This window comes from Danio rerio, chromosome 2, assembly GCF_049306965.1.
Source record: "Danio rerio strain Tuebingen ecotype United States chromosome 2, GRCz12tu, whole genome shotgun sequence".
Taxonomy (NCBI): Eukaryota; Metazoa; Chordata; class Actinopteri; order Cypriniformes; family Danionidae; genus Danio; species Danio rerio.
Window position 1 is genome coordinate 36461527 of NC_133177.1, and position 17446 is coordinate 36478972.

A 17446-nucleotide genomic window follows, 5' to 3' on the forward strand; every position below is an offset into this window, starting at 1 on the left:
AAAAGAGAATAAATCACTGACTCTTATCTTTGCACGGAGTTGAGTGAAACCTCCTACCAGAGAAAAGACCAATCCTAACTTTTAATGGCATTTCTTTTGCTTCTGTCTTGCCATTTCGCTCTGAGCTCTCCTAAGATTGACAACCACCAAGAAAGAGCGGACCAACCTGCAGCTACAGGAATCGTTTTGCAATTAGATGCTCCGCTGTGAAGCTTTTCTACCTGGGAACGATCTGGCTCACAGCCCAGCGTCCACGGATGGGCTTATCGACTCATTGATTGGGCTATTTTACACTCGGTGACGTCTGAGCTATTCGTGCATTAAGAAGCACCGCCAGCTGGCATAAACACACACACACACATTCATATTTAGCAGTCTGAATGCATCTTGAAAAGGACAAAACTTTCTAATAGCCCCAAACAACTGAGCGACAAAAGCTGGACGATGTTTACAAAACAATAAACAAACGATGATACTGTGTGGATTAATACAGCTACTGCAGCTATGGTATAATAGATTATTTTTCACTTGATTTATATTTCTTTTGAGGAAAATGTTTCCAGTGTTTTACCTGTTGTTTTAAAGGGACAGTTCATCCAAAAAAATAAAAGTCTGTCATTATTAACTCATTTCTGTCATTATTTACACAAGTCATTATCTGGACTTGTTCCTATCCAGTTACATTTTTTTTCTGTTGAACGCATACTTTGGGCCCATTGGTACCAATTGAGCATTGTGTCAATGCCACAGTCTACCTGAGTATTGTTGCTGACCATGTCCATTCCTTTATGACCAAAGCATATCCATCTTCTAATGGCCACTTCCAGCAGGATAATTCACCATGTCATAAAGTGCGAATCATCTCAGACTGGTTTCTTGAACATGACAATGAGTTCACTGTACTCAAATGGCCTTCACAGTCACCAGATCCCAATCCAAAAGAGCACCGTTGGGGTGTGGTGGATTGGGAGATTCGCATCATGGATGTGCAGCCAAATCTGCAGCAACTGCTTGATGCTATCATGTCAATATAGACCAAAATCTCTGAAATATTTCAGGTACCTTGTTAAATGTATGCCAGGAAGCAAAAAGGGGTCCAACCCGGTACTAGTAACGTGTACCTAATAAAGTGGCCAGCACGTGTATATTGAACAATGTTGGAAACCTGAAACTATTGGCTTCCAAGGTAGTTATTTTTCCTGCTATGAATGTCAAAGGGTAAAGGTTTCCAACATTCTTCAAAATTTCTTCTTTTTTGTTCAACAAAAAAATTAAATAAATAAAACTGGGTTAGAACAAGTCAACAGTGAGTAAATGATTTTTTGTGTGAACTATCCTTTTAAATAACTGGTTAAACATTGGAAACATTTCCCTCAAAAGAAATATAAACTTTGATTATGTAGCTGTATTAATCTATAACTCCATATAAAATCCAGAAACTAAGCTTTTTTTGGTAAACGGCTTTCTAAAGGGTTAATGGTGCCAACTAATGATCAACAGTAAAAATTACAAATTTTACCTCTTCCCAACAGGGAAAACCACCAACAATCAAAAACACATGATTTTATGGTGTCATGGTTTTGCAATAAAAAATGTGGTTATAATGAAAGTTAATGGGGCAAAAACAGCCACCAACAGTAAATAGGGAGAACAAAATGGAAATCAATCAAAAACACTGCATCAAAGAGAATGTTGTTTCACATTTTCAAGACTTTAATAAAAGGTTTATTTGTTTATAAAGTAATAAAGTTTATTTTTAAAACATGTCATTTTGTGAGTTTTTTTTGTCTCCGAATCAGTAACATCATTTATGAGTTTGGCAAATAAAGAGGTAAAATCCTGTAAATAATAATAAACAAAAAAAAATTAGTAGTTTTGATCAGGACTGAGGTTGATTAATAGATTAATTAAAAAAAATGGACAAAAATAATTATCTGATGCATTTTTTCAGCAGTTTTTTATCATATGTTTCCATCCCTAACATAACAAAAGGCTAGCAAATTTAGTAGTGGTATAACGGATCACAAATCTCACGGTTCGGATCACACTACGGTTTTTGAGTCTTGGGTCGTACCATGTTTTGGATCAGCAAAAAAAGAGACAAATGTCATTTGCTTTCCATTTATTCAAAAATATTATGGCAAAAAACATTTAGTTTAACAAACAGAACTTACAACCTGTAATTTTAATAAAAATAAAAATCAAGAATAAACCAGCTGAAAAAAGGACATATTCAATACGAAAAGTTATCTTTGCTACTGTTGCTGTTAATGCTAAATATAAAAATCTAACATTTTGTACAACATGTCATATTTATTTCAATTAATGGTTCAACAATTCACACATAAAACTTTGTTTCATTACAGGTGGATCAATTTTGAAAACTTATTCAGTGACATAATTTTGATGATTGTTTGTCTCCACCTATTGGTTACACAATGTAATTGCCACCAGCGTCAAACATTTACCAGCATCACGTTCCATTAAACAGGGATTTTAATCTTTACCTTAAACATCAGTGTTTATATCTGAAATATAAACTGTTCTCCCAGTAATTCTGTGTTAATTAATTGTTTATAACTCACTGAAATAGTGTGAAAACTGAATCTCTCTCAATCAATTGCAGATTTGAATGCAGAAGAAGAATTAATAAACATATGCAAATCATTACCATTTATCATTCATGTTGCGCGGGTTCAAATTGAGATCACAATCTTTTACTGTTGAATTGTGCAGCTTTACACTGAATGGATTAATACAGGCTGAACAAATAGTATCAAACAAACACCTTTTATTTAATAATCTAAGAAAGCATCTAGGTAGGTCCTATCACAACTTCTTCCATTATCATTATATTTTACAGGGAAGCTAAAATGCTTTTATACACATGGTTTGAATGACGCAGGTGGCAATCTCTCTGCAGTTTTTATAAATGTTGGATTAACCTACAAGTTCAAAAAAAGTTATTAATCAGCAGGTTATGTGCGTTCAAACTGTGGATTGGGATCTGTACACCCCTAGAATTTAGTAAAACAACTATAGCAAGTTTTATTACATAAAAAGTCATCTGTTGTAAATGTTAATAAATTAAGTTGTTACTACACCCCTTGAGGAGTATCTTTATAAAAATTTAGCATTTTAACTACTTTGGCTCAGACTATAGATCTCAGACTTACTTTGGGAAACACTTGCTTAATTGTTTATTTCCCGAACGATGCATCATACAATGGTAGCTCAGCCGCGAGTTGTGTCGTTGTTTAGGAAACACACTCCAGATTGGCTGACCAAGAGACTCAATAAGCCAGCAGGGCACATGAGCACACGAAACACGTACTGCTGAAGTTAAGCTCAGAAACACAATCCACATGTAGTGTGTAAAATGTCAGTAACATCAAGCTATGTCTTATATCTGCTGTTTTAGATGCTCTGCTGGGTTTCAGATCAATAAGTCAGAGGCACAGGATAAGTGGTGTGATTTAACACTTCCTAACAGAGCATCTGAATGTTCAGACGGGACAGGCGCTTTAATATCACACAGGGAACAGTGTCTTACCTCTGGGGGTTTGGCTCATTGTGCTTGTCTCTCTCATGCTTGATCATCCTGTAGCGGCCGATTCTCACGTCGGGCCGAGACACTTTCATCCCATTGAGTGTGATTCTGAACAACAAGAAGAACAATGGAGAAAACCATGGTTAGCGGGTATGAGGTTTTATATTGACTGACTTATTGGCTTCATGCAGTCACAACAACGTCTAATGACTGTCATAATGGAGGTTTGAGGACAGAGGGCACAGCTGAACTTACAAACACTTGCTGATTGTTTCCGCTTTTTGTCCACATGTATTGCTTTCACCAGAAATCAAATGCTTTCTTACTTAGAGATTTTGTCCTGTTTCAAGTCCAAATATCTAAAAAAACGATTAAATCAAGAACCATTTTTAAGACAAAATGTGTCTTATTTTCAAAATTAGAAAGTTAAAAGTGCATTTCTAGTTTTAACAACCAAAATAATCAAAAAAGTGTATATCTTCCTAGATATCTCGACTCGAAACAAGACAAAACCTCTAAGTAGGGCAATATTTTTAGCAGAGTTCAAAGAACGTACTAAATTTGATGAAAATCTATTATATTATAGTTATTTCTTCATTCATTTTCCTTCGGCTTAGTCCCTTTATTTATCAGGGGTCCAACAGCAGAATGAACCATCAACTTATCCAGCATACGTTTTAGACAGTGGGTCCAGCTGCAACCCAGTACTGGAAAACATCCATAAACACTCATTCACACTCACACTATGGCCAACTTAGTTTATTCAATTCACCTATAGAGCATGTCTTTGGACAGTGGGGGAAATCAAAGCACCAGAAATCCACGCCGACATGGGGAGAACATGCAAACTCCATACAGAAATGCCAACTGACCCAACCAGGACTGGAACCAGTGACCTTCTTGCTGTGAGACGACAGTGCTAACCACTGAGCCACCGTGCAACCCTGTTATAATTATTATAATTGAAGTTAATTATACTGTATTATTAGTATTACCGTTATCATTATTATTAAATCATTACTAGAACTGCTCCTAACATTATCATCATTATTGCTGTTTATTATTATTATTATTATCAGTGTAGATTACTAATACACTACAAATACAGTTCTACTACTAGTATTTGATCTTCTTCATATTGTCATAATTATTATTTTTAATATTAATAATTGATGACTGCTGCTATTATGATAACACATTGTTCATATTTTTTTATTTTAGGAATCATAAATTCTGTAACTGCAATACTTAATAATAGGGAGTATGCAGAAGTATGCAGAAGGACTTTTAATTTTTCAGTAACCTGGGTCAAACGTTTCTGGTGAACTGTATGCCCTTACAAAATCGTCACGTTAAAGGTCTGTTTTCTTCAGGGGCTGATGACACAAAATGCGAGCCTTTTCAAATGATTTACTAACGGCTGTGAGCGTATCGCATGCTGCATTTGCGTCCTGCACGCTTCATGTTTTATAAATTGCCTGTTGCGCCTCGCACTTTTGCCGTTAAAAAAGTAAACTCTGAGCTAAAAAAGCATGTTGCGTCAGTCGCGTCATTTACATTCTCCAATAAATTGAAAGCAGAGACAGGGTTTGTGGTTTTGAGTTATCTGGAGCTGTAAGATTTCACAAATCTTGAATATCACAATGTTATTAAATATTGAAATTATAAAAAAAAAAAAAATTATACCAATATGCATAAAAAGTGCACCGCACTTCTTTTTTTTTGTCAACAAAAAAGCATTGTGGTGCGCCTCGCGTTTTTAGAACATTAGGGGCCGGTCACATCAAATTCGTTTTTTTTGTTTCAAAAACACGAGGTGAACCGCAATGCTTTTTTCTTAAAAAATAAAAGAAGTGCAGTGTACTTTTTATGTCACTATGCAATGGCTGAATCAGCTGGGTATTGTGCGTAAGTGTTCCTGTTGATATTGGTATAATTCATTCATTCATTTTCTTTTCATAATAGTCCCTTTATTAATCTGGGGTCGCCACAGTGGAATGAACCGCCAACTTATCCAGCATACGTTTTACACAGCGGATGCCCTTCCAGCTGCAACCCATTACTAAGAAACATCCATACACTCTCAATCACACTCATATACTTTGGACAATTTAGCTTACCCAATTCACTTATATCACATGTCTTTGGACTTGTGGGAGAAACCGGAGCACCCGAAGGAAACTCATGCGAACACAGGGAGAACATACAAACTCCACACAGAATTTCCAACTGACCCAGCCGAGGCTCAAACCAGCGACCTTCTTGTTATAATTTTAATATTAAATAATATTGTGATATTTAAGATTTGTGAAGTCCTACAGCACTGGATTTCTCAAAACAGTAACCACTAGTCTCTCCTCTATCTTCAAAAGTCTCCGTAGTCGTCTTGACAACAGAAACACTGCTGTCACTTCAAGGGAAACCCTACCTCTGCTTTCATTTGACTGATGAATGACTCGCGACTGACGTAATGTGCTTTTTCCACTCTGAGTTGACTTTTTTCAACCCAGTGGGCAATGGCAAAAATGTTCGATATGATCAGGCCTGTAAAAAGCACGTTCTGTGTGTTTGGCCCCTTAAAAATCAACAATCTTCACTGCCTGATTTATATAAGATATAAAATGGGTCTCAGAATGTACAGGAAGAACTGAATTAATTTATTTTTCCCGTGCAATGTCTTTAAAATATTATTTTACTTAAATGAATGCGTGTATAGGTGTAAATGGCTTTTCATTTTTGTTTCACGCTTGAAGAACTAAATTAATGCTGAAGTCTATTTAACTGATTATATTTTAATTACATTACAATATCGATAGTGTAAAAGGAACCCTATAAAAACCTTTAAAAAAATCACATTAATTCTTCACCGGAAGTTTATCAATATGAAAAAAACACGAGGCCTGCCTATCCCTTATTTATTACAATACAACATATTTATTGTTGAAGTTACTCATCATTATTATTACTATTAATTAGAATATATTTATTTATTCATCTATTATAATGGTTTAGTTTTCTATATGGTATTGAAGTAGACAGTAGTTTGTACTTCTCTATCAGTGAAAAATTAACATAGAATGACCATTAAGCGGCTACTGATAATCAAAGACTCATTAACCCACACACAAATGCCAGAAAATGTCAAATGAGCAGGAAGGAACAAGGCGGAAGCAGAAAATAAATAAATTAAATAAATAATTAAACCAAAACAAGTCAGTCACTGAGGGGAATGTTAGCTGATGAGAGCTGTCGGAGGAGGCTGGTACACACACACACGCACATACACACACACATACACACATAAACACGGCCAGCAGCACAATCCCATTTGTTTGAGTAACTACAGCTTAGAGCGACTCAGGATTGCTTGAACAATCCAACCATTCTAATCTGCCTGCTTGGCTCCAGGTCTTGGCATTAGTGCAAATCTTATGTTTGTCATGTGAGCATCGTGTTGTTTGAGCTCCCTCGTTTCAAAGGGATGAAGCCGTTCTTCAAGTATTTGATTAGATGGAAATCCTACTGAGGAGAATAAGAGCATGCCCGCGTGAGTGTGTTTGTGTGGGCTCCTATGATTTATTTAATTTTTTTTTATACCTCATCCTAACGACACAAGAGCAAGGCTTTATTCATAAATAATATAGCTGGAAGGATTTAAGGAAATCTCTGGGTATTCTTGACCCAGAAACAGAAAGAATTTCTGATGTCCTGAGATTATGAGAAAAAAAGACAATGTGAACAATGAAGAGCAATGCATGAAAGAGTGGATTTCTAAATGCCATTAAGGACAAAATGTCAAAATGGCCACATTTATATGAAGTATTAACCTGTCATTATAAATGTTAACTCAACAGTTTTTTTTTTTCCACAGTTGATATATCCAACCAAAATTGATGGTGAATAATCTCTTTGCACTCTATATTAACGATCTAGGCACAAAGTCTAAAGTGCATGGGTTGTGTGTATTCTCTTAATGAATTATTATGGGTGTGTTTTAAACGTGCATTAAACCAATCAGAGTCTCATCTCCCATTTCCTTTAAGAGTCAGTTGCGTCATGCCCATTTGACTTTAGAAGTCATTACTGCTCTAATTAAATGTTAAAAAAGAAAAAAAAGGTATCTTTATATAAAGGAAAAATAAATAAACAAGAAAAATGTCATGCTCTACACTAAATTCAGTCTAAATTTACGGAGGTTCCTGCTTTATGATAAAATGACAATGGAGGAAAATATATTTTATTCAAGATGTGAAAACTAGTGAAAAATAAGCACTTAAGAATGTACTGTATGCAATTATGTTCTGAAAATAGGATTTACTGGTAACATTTCTGTTTAGTTCACAATTCATGCTATTAATTAATCATTAAGATATTAACTGTTCATTAGTAGTTATAAAGTATCTTATTCTGCATCCCTAATCCTACCCAAAACTAAACCCAGCTTCTACCTTATGAACTATTAGTAAACAGCTGGTAATACCATAAATTGTGACCTAAACTAAAGCGTTACTGATTTACTATCTTACAAAACCTTAAAAATGCTCTATAACAAGACACATACAGTATACTTTTAATAAATTACTTTAAAAAATACACATTTTGCAGTGCTAAACCTCATTAAATTCAAGGTGAAAAATTCAAACCAACCAAAAAAAAAAAATAAAAATAAATGAATAAAATAATAATAATAATAATAATAATAATAATAAATCATTTTATTCATAAATGACGCTTTTCTGGACACTCCAGGTTGCCTAACAACAAGCATCAACAGACATACCAAAACAAATAAATCAAGCAATCAATAAAAAATAAAACAATGCTAAACAATTTTTTTTATACTTGATATACATCGGAGTATAAAATAACATGATAAAAGACAGTCATAGGAAAGCCTGCTTAAAAAGATGGGTCTCAAAATGAGATTTAAAAGTGTGAAGACTCTCACTGCTCCTTAGGTCCAGGCGAAGCAAGTTCTATAGCCAATACATGACTTAATTTTGCTACTGTAAATTACTGGATGGGAGACTGACGCTGTTATGTATTAATTCTGCTCTTTTTATTTTTGGGAAGTGTGTCTCTCTGCAGGAAGGAGCTGCTTGCTCCTTTGTTTGGTCCTGCCCCTGCTCCAATTGATACCACACCCTGCCTAGTCAGCTGACTCTTGGCTGCATATAAATTCTTCCGCTGTCACTTCCTGTTTAGCTGTATGAGCTCACTTGTGGTTGGTAGTGGTGTGTTTACAGTTATAGAAAGAAATTGCATGTTTGTTAGATTTTTTGAATTGGAGTTTGTCTAAGTGACTGAGAAAGATCTGTGAAAGTATTTAGCGCTTTAGTTCTTGCTTTGTTGACATTGAAAATCTGACCCCTGCCTATTAAATGACTGCTGTTATGCCCATTTTGGATTTGTTTGCTGATTGTAAATATTTTTACAAAGTAAGTAGGGAGATTGACGCCATTTTCTTGTCCCTTCTTTAATTGACTGTTTTTGATGGCAAGGGAGTAAGCTAAGAAAGTGTATTTTATTTTCTTTCTTTTTGCTGAAAATAGGGAATTTAGAAGGGATTTCAATTTAGATTGTTTTGTTTATTGTTTTGGCCTGGTCAGCTCCTGAAGTTGAAAAACAAATCAAGCAATTTTAGCTCTTCTGCTCTGATTTTAGTTTTGGCTGGAATCAATTTACTGTATTTGAAGGAAGTGTAAACAGACAGCAACCATGAAAAAAAAATGAAAATCTGAGAGAACTGTGTCTGTGTTGGTAATTACTATTTGGCTGGCTCGTGTTAATGGACACCTGCAGTAATTTGGCTTAACAGCCATGAGCCTCAAGTAAGATGAGGGTTAAATGCCTTGGAGCTGGATTTGTGTTCATTATTCTGCACATTATTCACACATATTACGGCGTTTATTGTCAGAATATTTTCAGATCCAAATTGGTGATTCGTTCTCAGCGGTGTTCTATGAACTCTCCGGCCTTTCATGCTCGGCTCAGACAGCTGTGATTACTCTGGGGTCGCAGCGCTTTCAAATTCGTCTGATTGGGGGAACAGCTCAGTTCTGTGGCATACAGAGACCTTGAAAATCCATGCTGAATATCAGAAAGATCTGTGACTTCCTGAAAAATAAGCCTGTTCTCGATGCTTAGGAACAAACAAACGATTCTACTGAATTAACCTCAGCCTCGGTTGCAAAGAAAATGATACAAAACACCTGCAGAAAGAAAGCAAAAGTGGAAAACAGGTGGAGAAACATTCATCACTCACAAAATAAACAAAAGAAAACAGCCTTCATGTAGTATAATAACTCAATAGTGTCTCTATTAGCCAACAAGTAACTTCTGTGAATAAAGGGGACTATCATTAAAAAAAAAAAAAAAAAAACTTTTTCTGTAATAAAGTGCCCGGTGCATCTACCAACCCAGAAAACATGAACAATAACAACCCAGTAACTTTGTTATGGTAAGCCTTTCTCTGCAAGCTTGTAGAAAAATGTGGCAATCTAGATTTCACGCCACTAGAGTCATAGGAAATGGATCTTTTTTATATACTATATATAAAACTATATATATATATATATATATACTATATATATTGTGTCCTGCAGATTTTAGCTCCAACCCTAATCAAACACACCAAGACACATCTAGCTGCGGTCACAATGGACTTTTCTTCCATTCATACGCACGCCAATGCGTCAGACCGGAAACACAAGGTCATGCGTCAAGTTTCGTAGGTCGCTGCGGTGCAAAGTTCACGCTTGGTGAACTCTGACCAGCGAAATCGCATACCTTGACTGCATGAAACCAATCGAGGATCAAAACATGATCTCTCTGGAAAGAAATTTAAAATATGGAGCATACGCTTGCTTTTTTAATGTCTAATAATGTTGAGGCAAGTTGGAGCTAAACCATGCAGGGACTCCGGCCCTCCAGGACCGAGATTGGTGTCCCCTGATCTACATGTTTACACCCACAGCACCACTGGAGCAGGTTAGTCAATATAGAAGTTCAAGGTTTATAATGTACGTGCCCAAAAATAATCATTGCAAATATTCTGTTTTGTGTGTACCAGCAAATATATTAGTGCTGGTAAATAATCAAAAACGTACTCAAAAGTCCACGCTGCCAATCAAATAATAAAAAAAAAATTAGAAGATTTATTAAGGTAATTAAAACAAGCGTCAAATTTAAAATAATAATCTTGCCAACAAACAAAAATTTTGGTGCTGGGGAAGACTGATCAGGCAGCACATGTCAAGCCAAGAATGCAAGCTTCTCTTGATGAAACAAACGAGGAATCCTTTTATCATGCACTTATCACCGGCAAGACAACACATCTTAGCCTCGTTCACACTACAAACGATTTGCATCGGCAAAGCGACAAGTGACCGTTCATTTCAATGAAGAGCGAGTGACTCCCGGCGACTTCTGTCTATGCGAGTGACTGTTGGCGATCAGGTGGGTGTGTCGTGCAACCCAACAAAGTTGAGAATCCTTCAACTTTATTCAAGTGAAAAACAATTTTCTTGAGCAACAGCCAATACGAGCACCAGTAGAGCTCATGTGATCCTCTCTCAGCTTGTTCAGGGGCCTGTTGTATTCATGCTGTATATAGGCTACTTACACAGACCTGCATTTGCAGCAGGTCGCCAAAACAAAAGTCAACAAAGTCACTGCAAGTCTGAATGCGGCATAATGCACTTTAACCTGCGCGCATAAGAGAACAAGTGACCTCAACACAATCCTGTCATCTGGTGGACATCCCAGCACCAGCAAAAGAAATGAAAACAAATCCACAACAGTGTCCATAGACATATTTTTGTAAAAACTTGCAGAAGAATGGTGGGAAAGTGTTAAAAAATTGTGCATCAATAGTATGGGTGAATTCCAATGCTTTGTGCTCAAATATCCCGAACAAGTATGAACTACATGCCTAGAGAATGCTGTTAACAAGCTGTTTAATACCATTAGTTTTGCCATTAGTATTTTCCTGCAAGCATTTACCATCATTTTAACTTATTTTTAAAAAATATAGTTGATATATAATGCCAGAGGACCCAATACAACAATCCTTTACAGAAGTCACATATATTAAATTGTAATAAATGCAATAAATGCATTTGCATGTATTTAAATACACAAATGTTTTTTAAAGAAAATTTTTCTGTTCATCAAGGCGGCTTTTATTAAATGTAAAAAATTGTTAAATATTTATTTAAATTCCAAATAATGGATTTCTTATTGTATGTAGTTTTAAATGAAATCATTACTCCAGTCATTAATGCTTTTATTACTATAACCATTAATAATAATAATAATAATAATAATAATAATAATAATAATAATAAGAAGAAGAAGAAGAAGAAGAAGAATAAGAATAAGAATAAGAATAAGAATAAGAATAAGAATAATAATAATAATATTAAGATGATTTCTGTAGGTTCATGTGACTTTGAAGAGTACGGAAGCTAAAAATTCATCTTTAAAACCACTGGAATAAATGATTAAATTAAATAATGCAATAAAATTTCACAATTTTAAAATTTGAATTGTATTTTTTCTGAAATAAATGCAGCTTTGGTGAGCAGGAGAAGCTTATTTTAAAACATTTCAAAATCCTACCCCCCTACGACCCAAAACTTTTGACCTGTAATGCATATGTCAAAAAACATATTTAAATATTTGATTTTGGTCTATTTTTCACACCATTTTTTTTTTTTTTTTTTTTTGCTTCTGGTGCCCATGCATATGTGTCAAATTACATGTCATGTAATATTTTAAAGGCTTAAATGACATGAAACATGAAATTAGTGTCACATATATGTAAATACTTTATATTTATAAATGCAACATGAACTTAGGAATCTTATGCATTTGGATATTTAAAATATACTTAAATATATTCAACAATGATATCCATTGACCACTCAGAAACGCCCTAGATGTAACAACCTCTTCCTCACCATTGCTTCCTGATTCTGATTTAAACGTAAAACTGTTATCCATCCAAATTTGGCTGTGTAAGATTTAATAGTTTTGTTATTTCTGTACAGCATGTAAAAGCTCCATCTTCTTTTGGAAAGCAGCAGCTAATTAGCATTTATAGAGACACACAAAAAAATAGTATGTTTTTGATCAAGCCCAAATAAGGGGTATTTTGTAATTATATAATTATATAAGCTGTAATACATGATCTGTTGGGTATGAGCTAAAGCCAGACATCAGAGATTATTTACATCTTATGAAAATGGGCATAATATGTCATTTTTTTAAGTGAATGTTTGGCTGATGTAATGATTAATAGTGTTGACTAAAGATCTGTGCTATTTTCTATGATTGGATTAATGGAGAATTCTTCTAGATTTCCGTTATTTCTCCCTCCCTGCTGTTTATTTAATTGTATTAGAAACTCATACAAATGGGGACAAGGCCGGAGTGGGACTCTTTTTCAGCCCTGGAGTTTCAAGCCTCAGACCGGCCCACCTCAGTTCACGACTGACTATAAAATAAGGTCATTTCCAATTCAGTTTCTAATTACACTATCACGTCTTTTTTTGAGAAAACAGCTGCTTTAGAACTTCAAATGTTCGACAACCCAAACAGTATTATATGTCTCAACAGTAAAAATGAAAATAATAATATACTCAGGCGAGGATCAAACCCGGGTCGGCGACGTTGTAATCTAACGTGCTAACCACTGGGCCACAACAGTTGTATAATGAGATGTGACTTATAACATTATGAACCTGCAGGCTGGTTATATATGAAAAGAGCAGAGAGCTGTATTAAATTAATGAATAAGAAGACTGTGGTCAAGTAAATAAATAAATTAATTTAAAAAGTGTGACTGCTTAGAGCAACAGATTCTGGAGCTAGGGACACCGGCCCTCGCAGCCAAAAAACGGACCGGCCCACCGGGAATTCTCCCGGTCCTCCCGATTAGCCAATCCGGGCCTGAATGGGGAAATGGAATGGTTAATATTACTTTATGTCTTGCAGAAAATAGAGGAATACAAGAGAGACATCGAGGATGGCAGACAGACAAAAGCAAACCATAAGAGAGAAAGAGAAGGACAGAGGAGGTTTATGACTGACCTTGTCTGGCTCTCTTCTTCCATTACAGCCCTTCCCAAACACTCTCTCATGGGATCTCTTGTTTTTCTCCCTCATAAATTGTTTGGAATTGAATACCACTATACTGCAAACTGCACAGTATGTACAGTAAAACTATATATAGAAGACAAGGTGTGACATAAAAAAGGAGTAAATTATGATATAGTTATGATATTAATAATAAAGGATAAAAACCTGCAATGTTTTTCTTTTATTTTTTCGGCAATCAAATTTAAAAAGAGGTTTATTGTATTTGTTTATTATTTTGCTAAATGTAGCCAACCTTTTAAGCAACAATTAAATTATTAGTTTAAAGGTAACACTTTAAGGTCATATTTTATATAAACCAAAATGTAAATTAAATTCAATAAATTAAATACTTATCCCTTAACTTTTTACAAAAAAAAAAAAAAAAAAAACTGTTTACTTAATCATTTACTGTATTTCTTTATTAACTATTGATTTATTTGTTTGCATTGCTCCATAATCACATGACCTGCTTGTTAATTTTTACAATCAGTGAGCGATTTGGGTTGTTTTGGATTTCGACCATAGACTGTAAAAGATTTTCTGACTTTAAAAAAGGTTTCTGAAGAGCGCGAATGAAGCTACCAGTAGGCGTGGCCAACTGTTGCCATTTTGTTCGCGCATCATTGCGCTGGCTGAGGGATACCAAACAAGGGAGAAGAGGCGGAGCATGAGCGGAGCGGCACATATAAAAAAAAATACAATATATATGCCGAGCTCAGCAGCTAATCAGCCGGAATCAGCTAAGGTGACATGATGATGACCAATAAGACCTAGCTGTCACTCAAGAAGACACACCCTTAATTATGCAGACTTAAAATAACTTAATAAAAATTAAACGGATGAGTTTAAAAAAAATTACCCCCTCACAGTTGTAATGATGGGTAATATTAGCTAAATGAACCAAAACCATCTTTTGTAGCAGGCTGAAAACATGTTTTTATCAGCTGTAATATTGGCTAAATTAGCATTGCAGTCAGTGAACATCTGTAATTCCTGGAGTCAGCCCCCAAAGGCCATTTGATGAATTGCAGTTTCAGTTACTTCCGTATTGGCTTTACGAGGGAGAGCAGGAGGTTGCCTCTTGATTTAGACATAATAATTTAGAGAGATAGTTCACCCAAAATAAACATTTACTCACTATTTACTCACTTATCGTGTGGTTTCAAACCTTTATGAGTTTTTTTTTTCTGGTGAACACAAAAGAAGACATTTTGATGCAAGCTGAAAACCTGCAACCATTATCTTCTGTAGTAGGAAAAACAAACATTATGGAAGACAATGATTACCATTTTTCAGCTTGCTTCAAAGTATCTTCTTTTGTGTTCAACGAAAAAAAAAGAAAGACAAACAGATTTGAGCCAAGTGAAGGCAGAGTAAATGAAAACAGAACATTCAGTTTTTGTAAACGATCTTTTTAAGAACAAGTCACTGTTCATCACATCCAACATGATTTTACAAACGTGTAATGCAAGTAATGAAAACACAATCAAAACCTGCTAAATGTACACTTTGATGCTAAAGTCACACATCTCTACATGCCCTTGGAGCTGAACACAGCCAAGTCTGGGACTATTAAAATAGACTCCTCATTTTAGTTCAGACTTCCCAAGAGTAGTTCATAACTATTCAATTTCAACTTCAAATCCAGAGCGGAGCACACCTGTCTTCTCTCTCATATAATATTGTAAGGGAAATGTCCCTCCAGGGCCTCCGTCCTCTCCAGCTCCACAGATGTTGAAAATCAAAGAAAGAATGATGGCCCGTTTCTCGGTCCACATAGCCAGAGGGGAGAGCAAAACCCTCTAAAGTCCTTTTTAGCTTTGCTTTTTGTTTCAAGCCAGTCTGATGGAACATTTGCTGTGCATGAGGCCAGGACATACTCATCTGAGTCCACACACACACACACACACACACACACACATACACACACACACGCGCGCGCGCGCGCGCACACGCACACACACACACACATATCCCTCTGGGCTATTTTCATCCACAATGCATGCAGTCACGACCTTCTGTCCAGCAGCGGCTGCTCTTCCATTAAGAGAGCTTTATAGATAATGCCTCTTCTGTTGACTTTTATTAAAAAAGGGATCATTATTTTGAAGCTGCCATAAAAGAATGAACAACTTCCTCATGATGACAAATACAAGGAATTGTCCACATCTGGAGTTTGAAAGCATGGCTGCTGTCCAAGAAATTATTAGGAATGAATCAAATTGGTGGCTGGTTTTTACTATACAAACTGAAAATATGTGCTATCTTGCCCCTCCCCAGCACTTAGATTTCACTCTTGCTTAAGTCATTATCACTACCCATTCCACATCCACAAAATCCACAGTGAAATAAATCATTTACCTGGACTTTGTTGTGTATGCTGACAGAGTTCAGTCAATGAGTGCACACACTTAAAACCTTTCACTCGTATAACTAATTGGCTACTGCATTCTTAAAGAGGTAGTTCACCCAAAAATGAAAATAGTTTACTCCCCCTTTACTTGTTCCAAGCCTGTTTGAGAATCTGTTTTCTGCTGAACAAAAAAAAAAATAAGATAGTTTGAAAAAAGCTAAAAAAAAAAACTGTAAGCATTAACTTCCATAGTACTTGTTTTTCAATGGTTACAGGTTTTTAGCTTTCTTCAAAATATCTTCTTTTGTATTCAACAGAGGAAAGAAAGGTTTAAAACCACTTAAGAGTAAATATTGAGTAAATGCAATTTTTGTCCTTTAAAGGTGCAGTAGGTGATCTGCCACAATGCTAACCTGTTAGCATAAATCTCTGAAACAGAAACCCTCCCCATTTTTGGCCTCTATCTTAAATATCTGGGACATTTTTGTTAATTATGGTATAATGACACCAATGTTAAAAGAAATACACACATGCCACATCTCGTCCTTGTTTTTAAAGCTCATTATTATCTGCAAAAAACGTTTGTTCTGATGGTTGGATAGTTTTTTGGTTTGTTTATTAGGTTGCAGATATAAAATGAAGCAATGTTCATTTTTATTTAGAATTCTACTTCTTGATATTAGTGCAAAAACTCCAATATGTCCGATCTTAATAACGTTGTTAGTATTAATGATCTGTGGGTCAAACTGCACCTCAAAAAAATGTCTATACATATTGCCAGAAAATGTACTAATTTGCACAAATTCATATGATTTCATTTGTATGAAAATTTATGATTTTTAAAAGGAGACATGCCCCCAAACACCACCCCTAACCCCAACCCTCATTGGGAGATGAGTAAATCTAACTAAAACTTACGAACAAGATTACACTAATAGCCACTAAATCAAAAAAGTTACGAAATGCTGCCAGATTGCGCTTAACAAAACGAAACCTTTCTTTTTCGTCACACATTACATTCACAACCTTCCAAACCACAGGAGAAGGAACATTCTTCAGCATGATAGTGCTTCTTCTCATACTTCAGCCTCCACATTAAAGTTCCTGAAAGCAAAGAAGGTCAAAGTGCTCCAGGATTGGCCAGCCCAGTTATTAGGTATGAACAATATTGAGCATGTCTGGGGTAGGATGAAAGAGGAGGCGGTGAAGATGACTCCAAAGAATCTTGATGAACTCTGGGAGTCCTACAAGAAGGCTTTCTGTGCCATTCCAGATGACTTTATTAATAATATAGCTATTTGAGTCACTGCAGAGATGTATGGAAGCAGTCGTCCAAGCTCATGGGAGTCATACACAATATAAATTCTTTTTCCATGACTTTGGACCCTATCATACACCCG

General features: G+C 35.5%; 1 protein-coding gene across 3 annotated transcripts in view; it reads right to left on the reverse strand.

Annotated features, from left to right (window-relative positions):
• b4galt2 (UDP-Gal:betaGlcNAc beta 1,4- galactosyltransferase, polypeptide 2) overlaps nucleotides 1-17446 on the reverse strand; it is a 201831-nt gene that overhangs the window by 14351 nt on the left and 170034 nt on the right. For all 3 annotated transcript variants that reach the window (XM_005163473.6, XM_073910789.1, NM_001128385.1), the window contains one exon: nucleotides 3554-3658. In XM_005163473.6, coding sequence (XP_005163530.1) covers nucleotides 3554-3658 — 105 coding nt within the window. The remainder of the gene's footprint in view (nucleotides 1-3553; nucleotides 3659-17446) is intronic.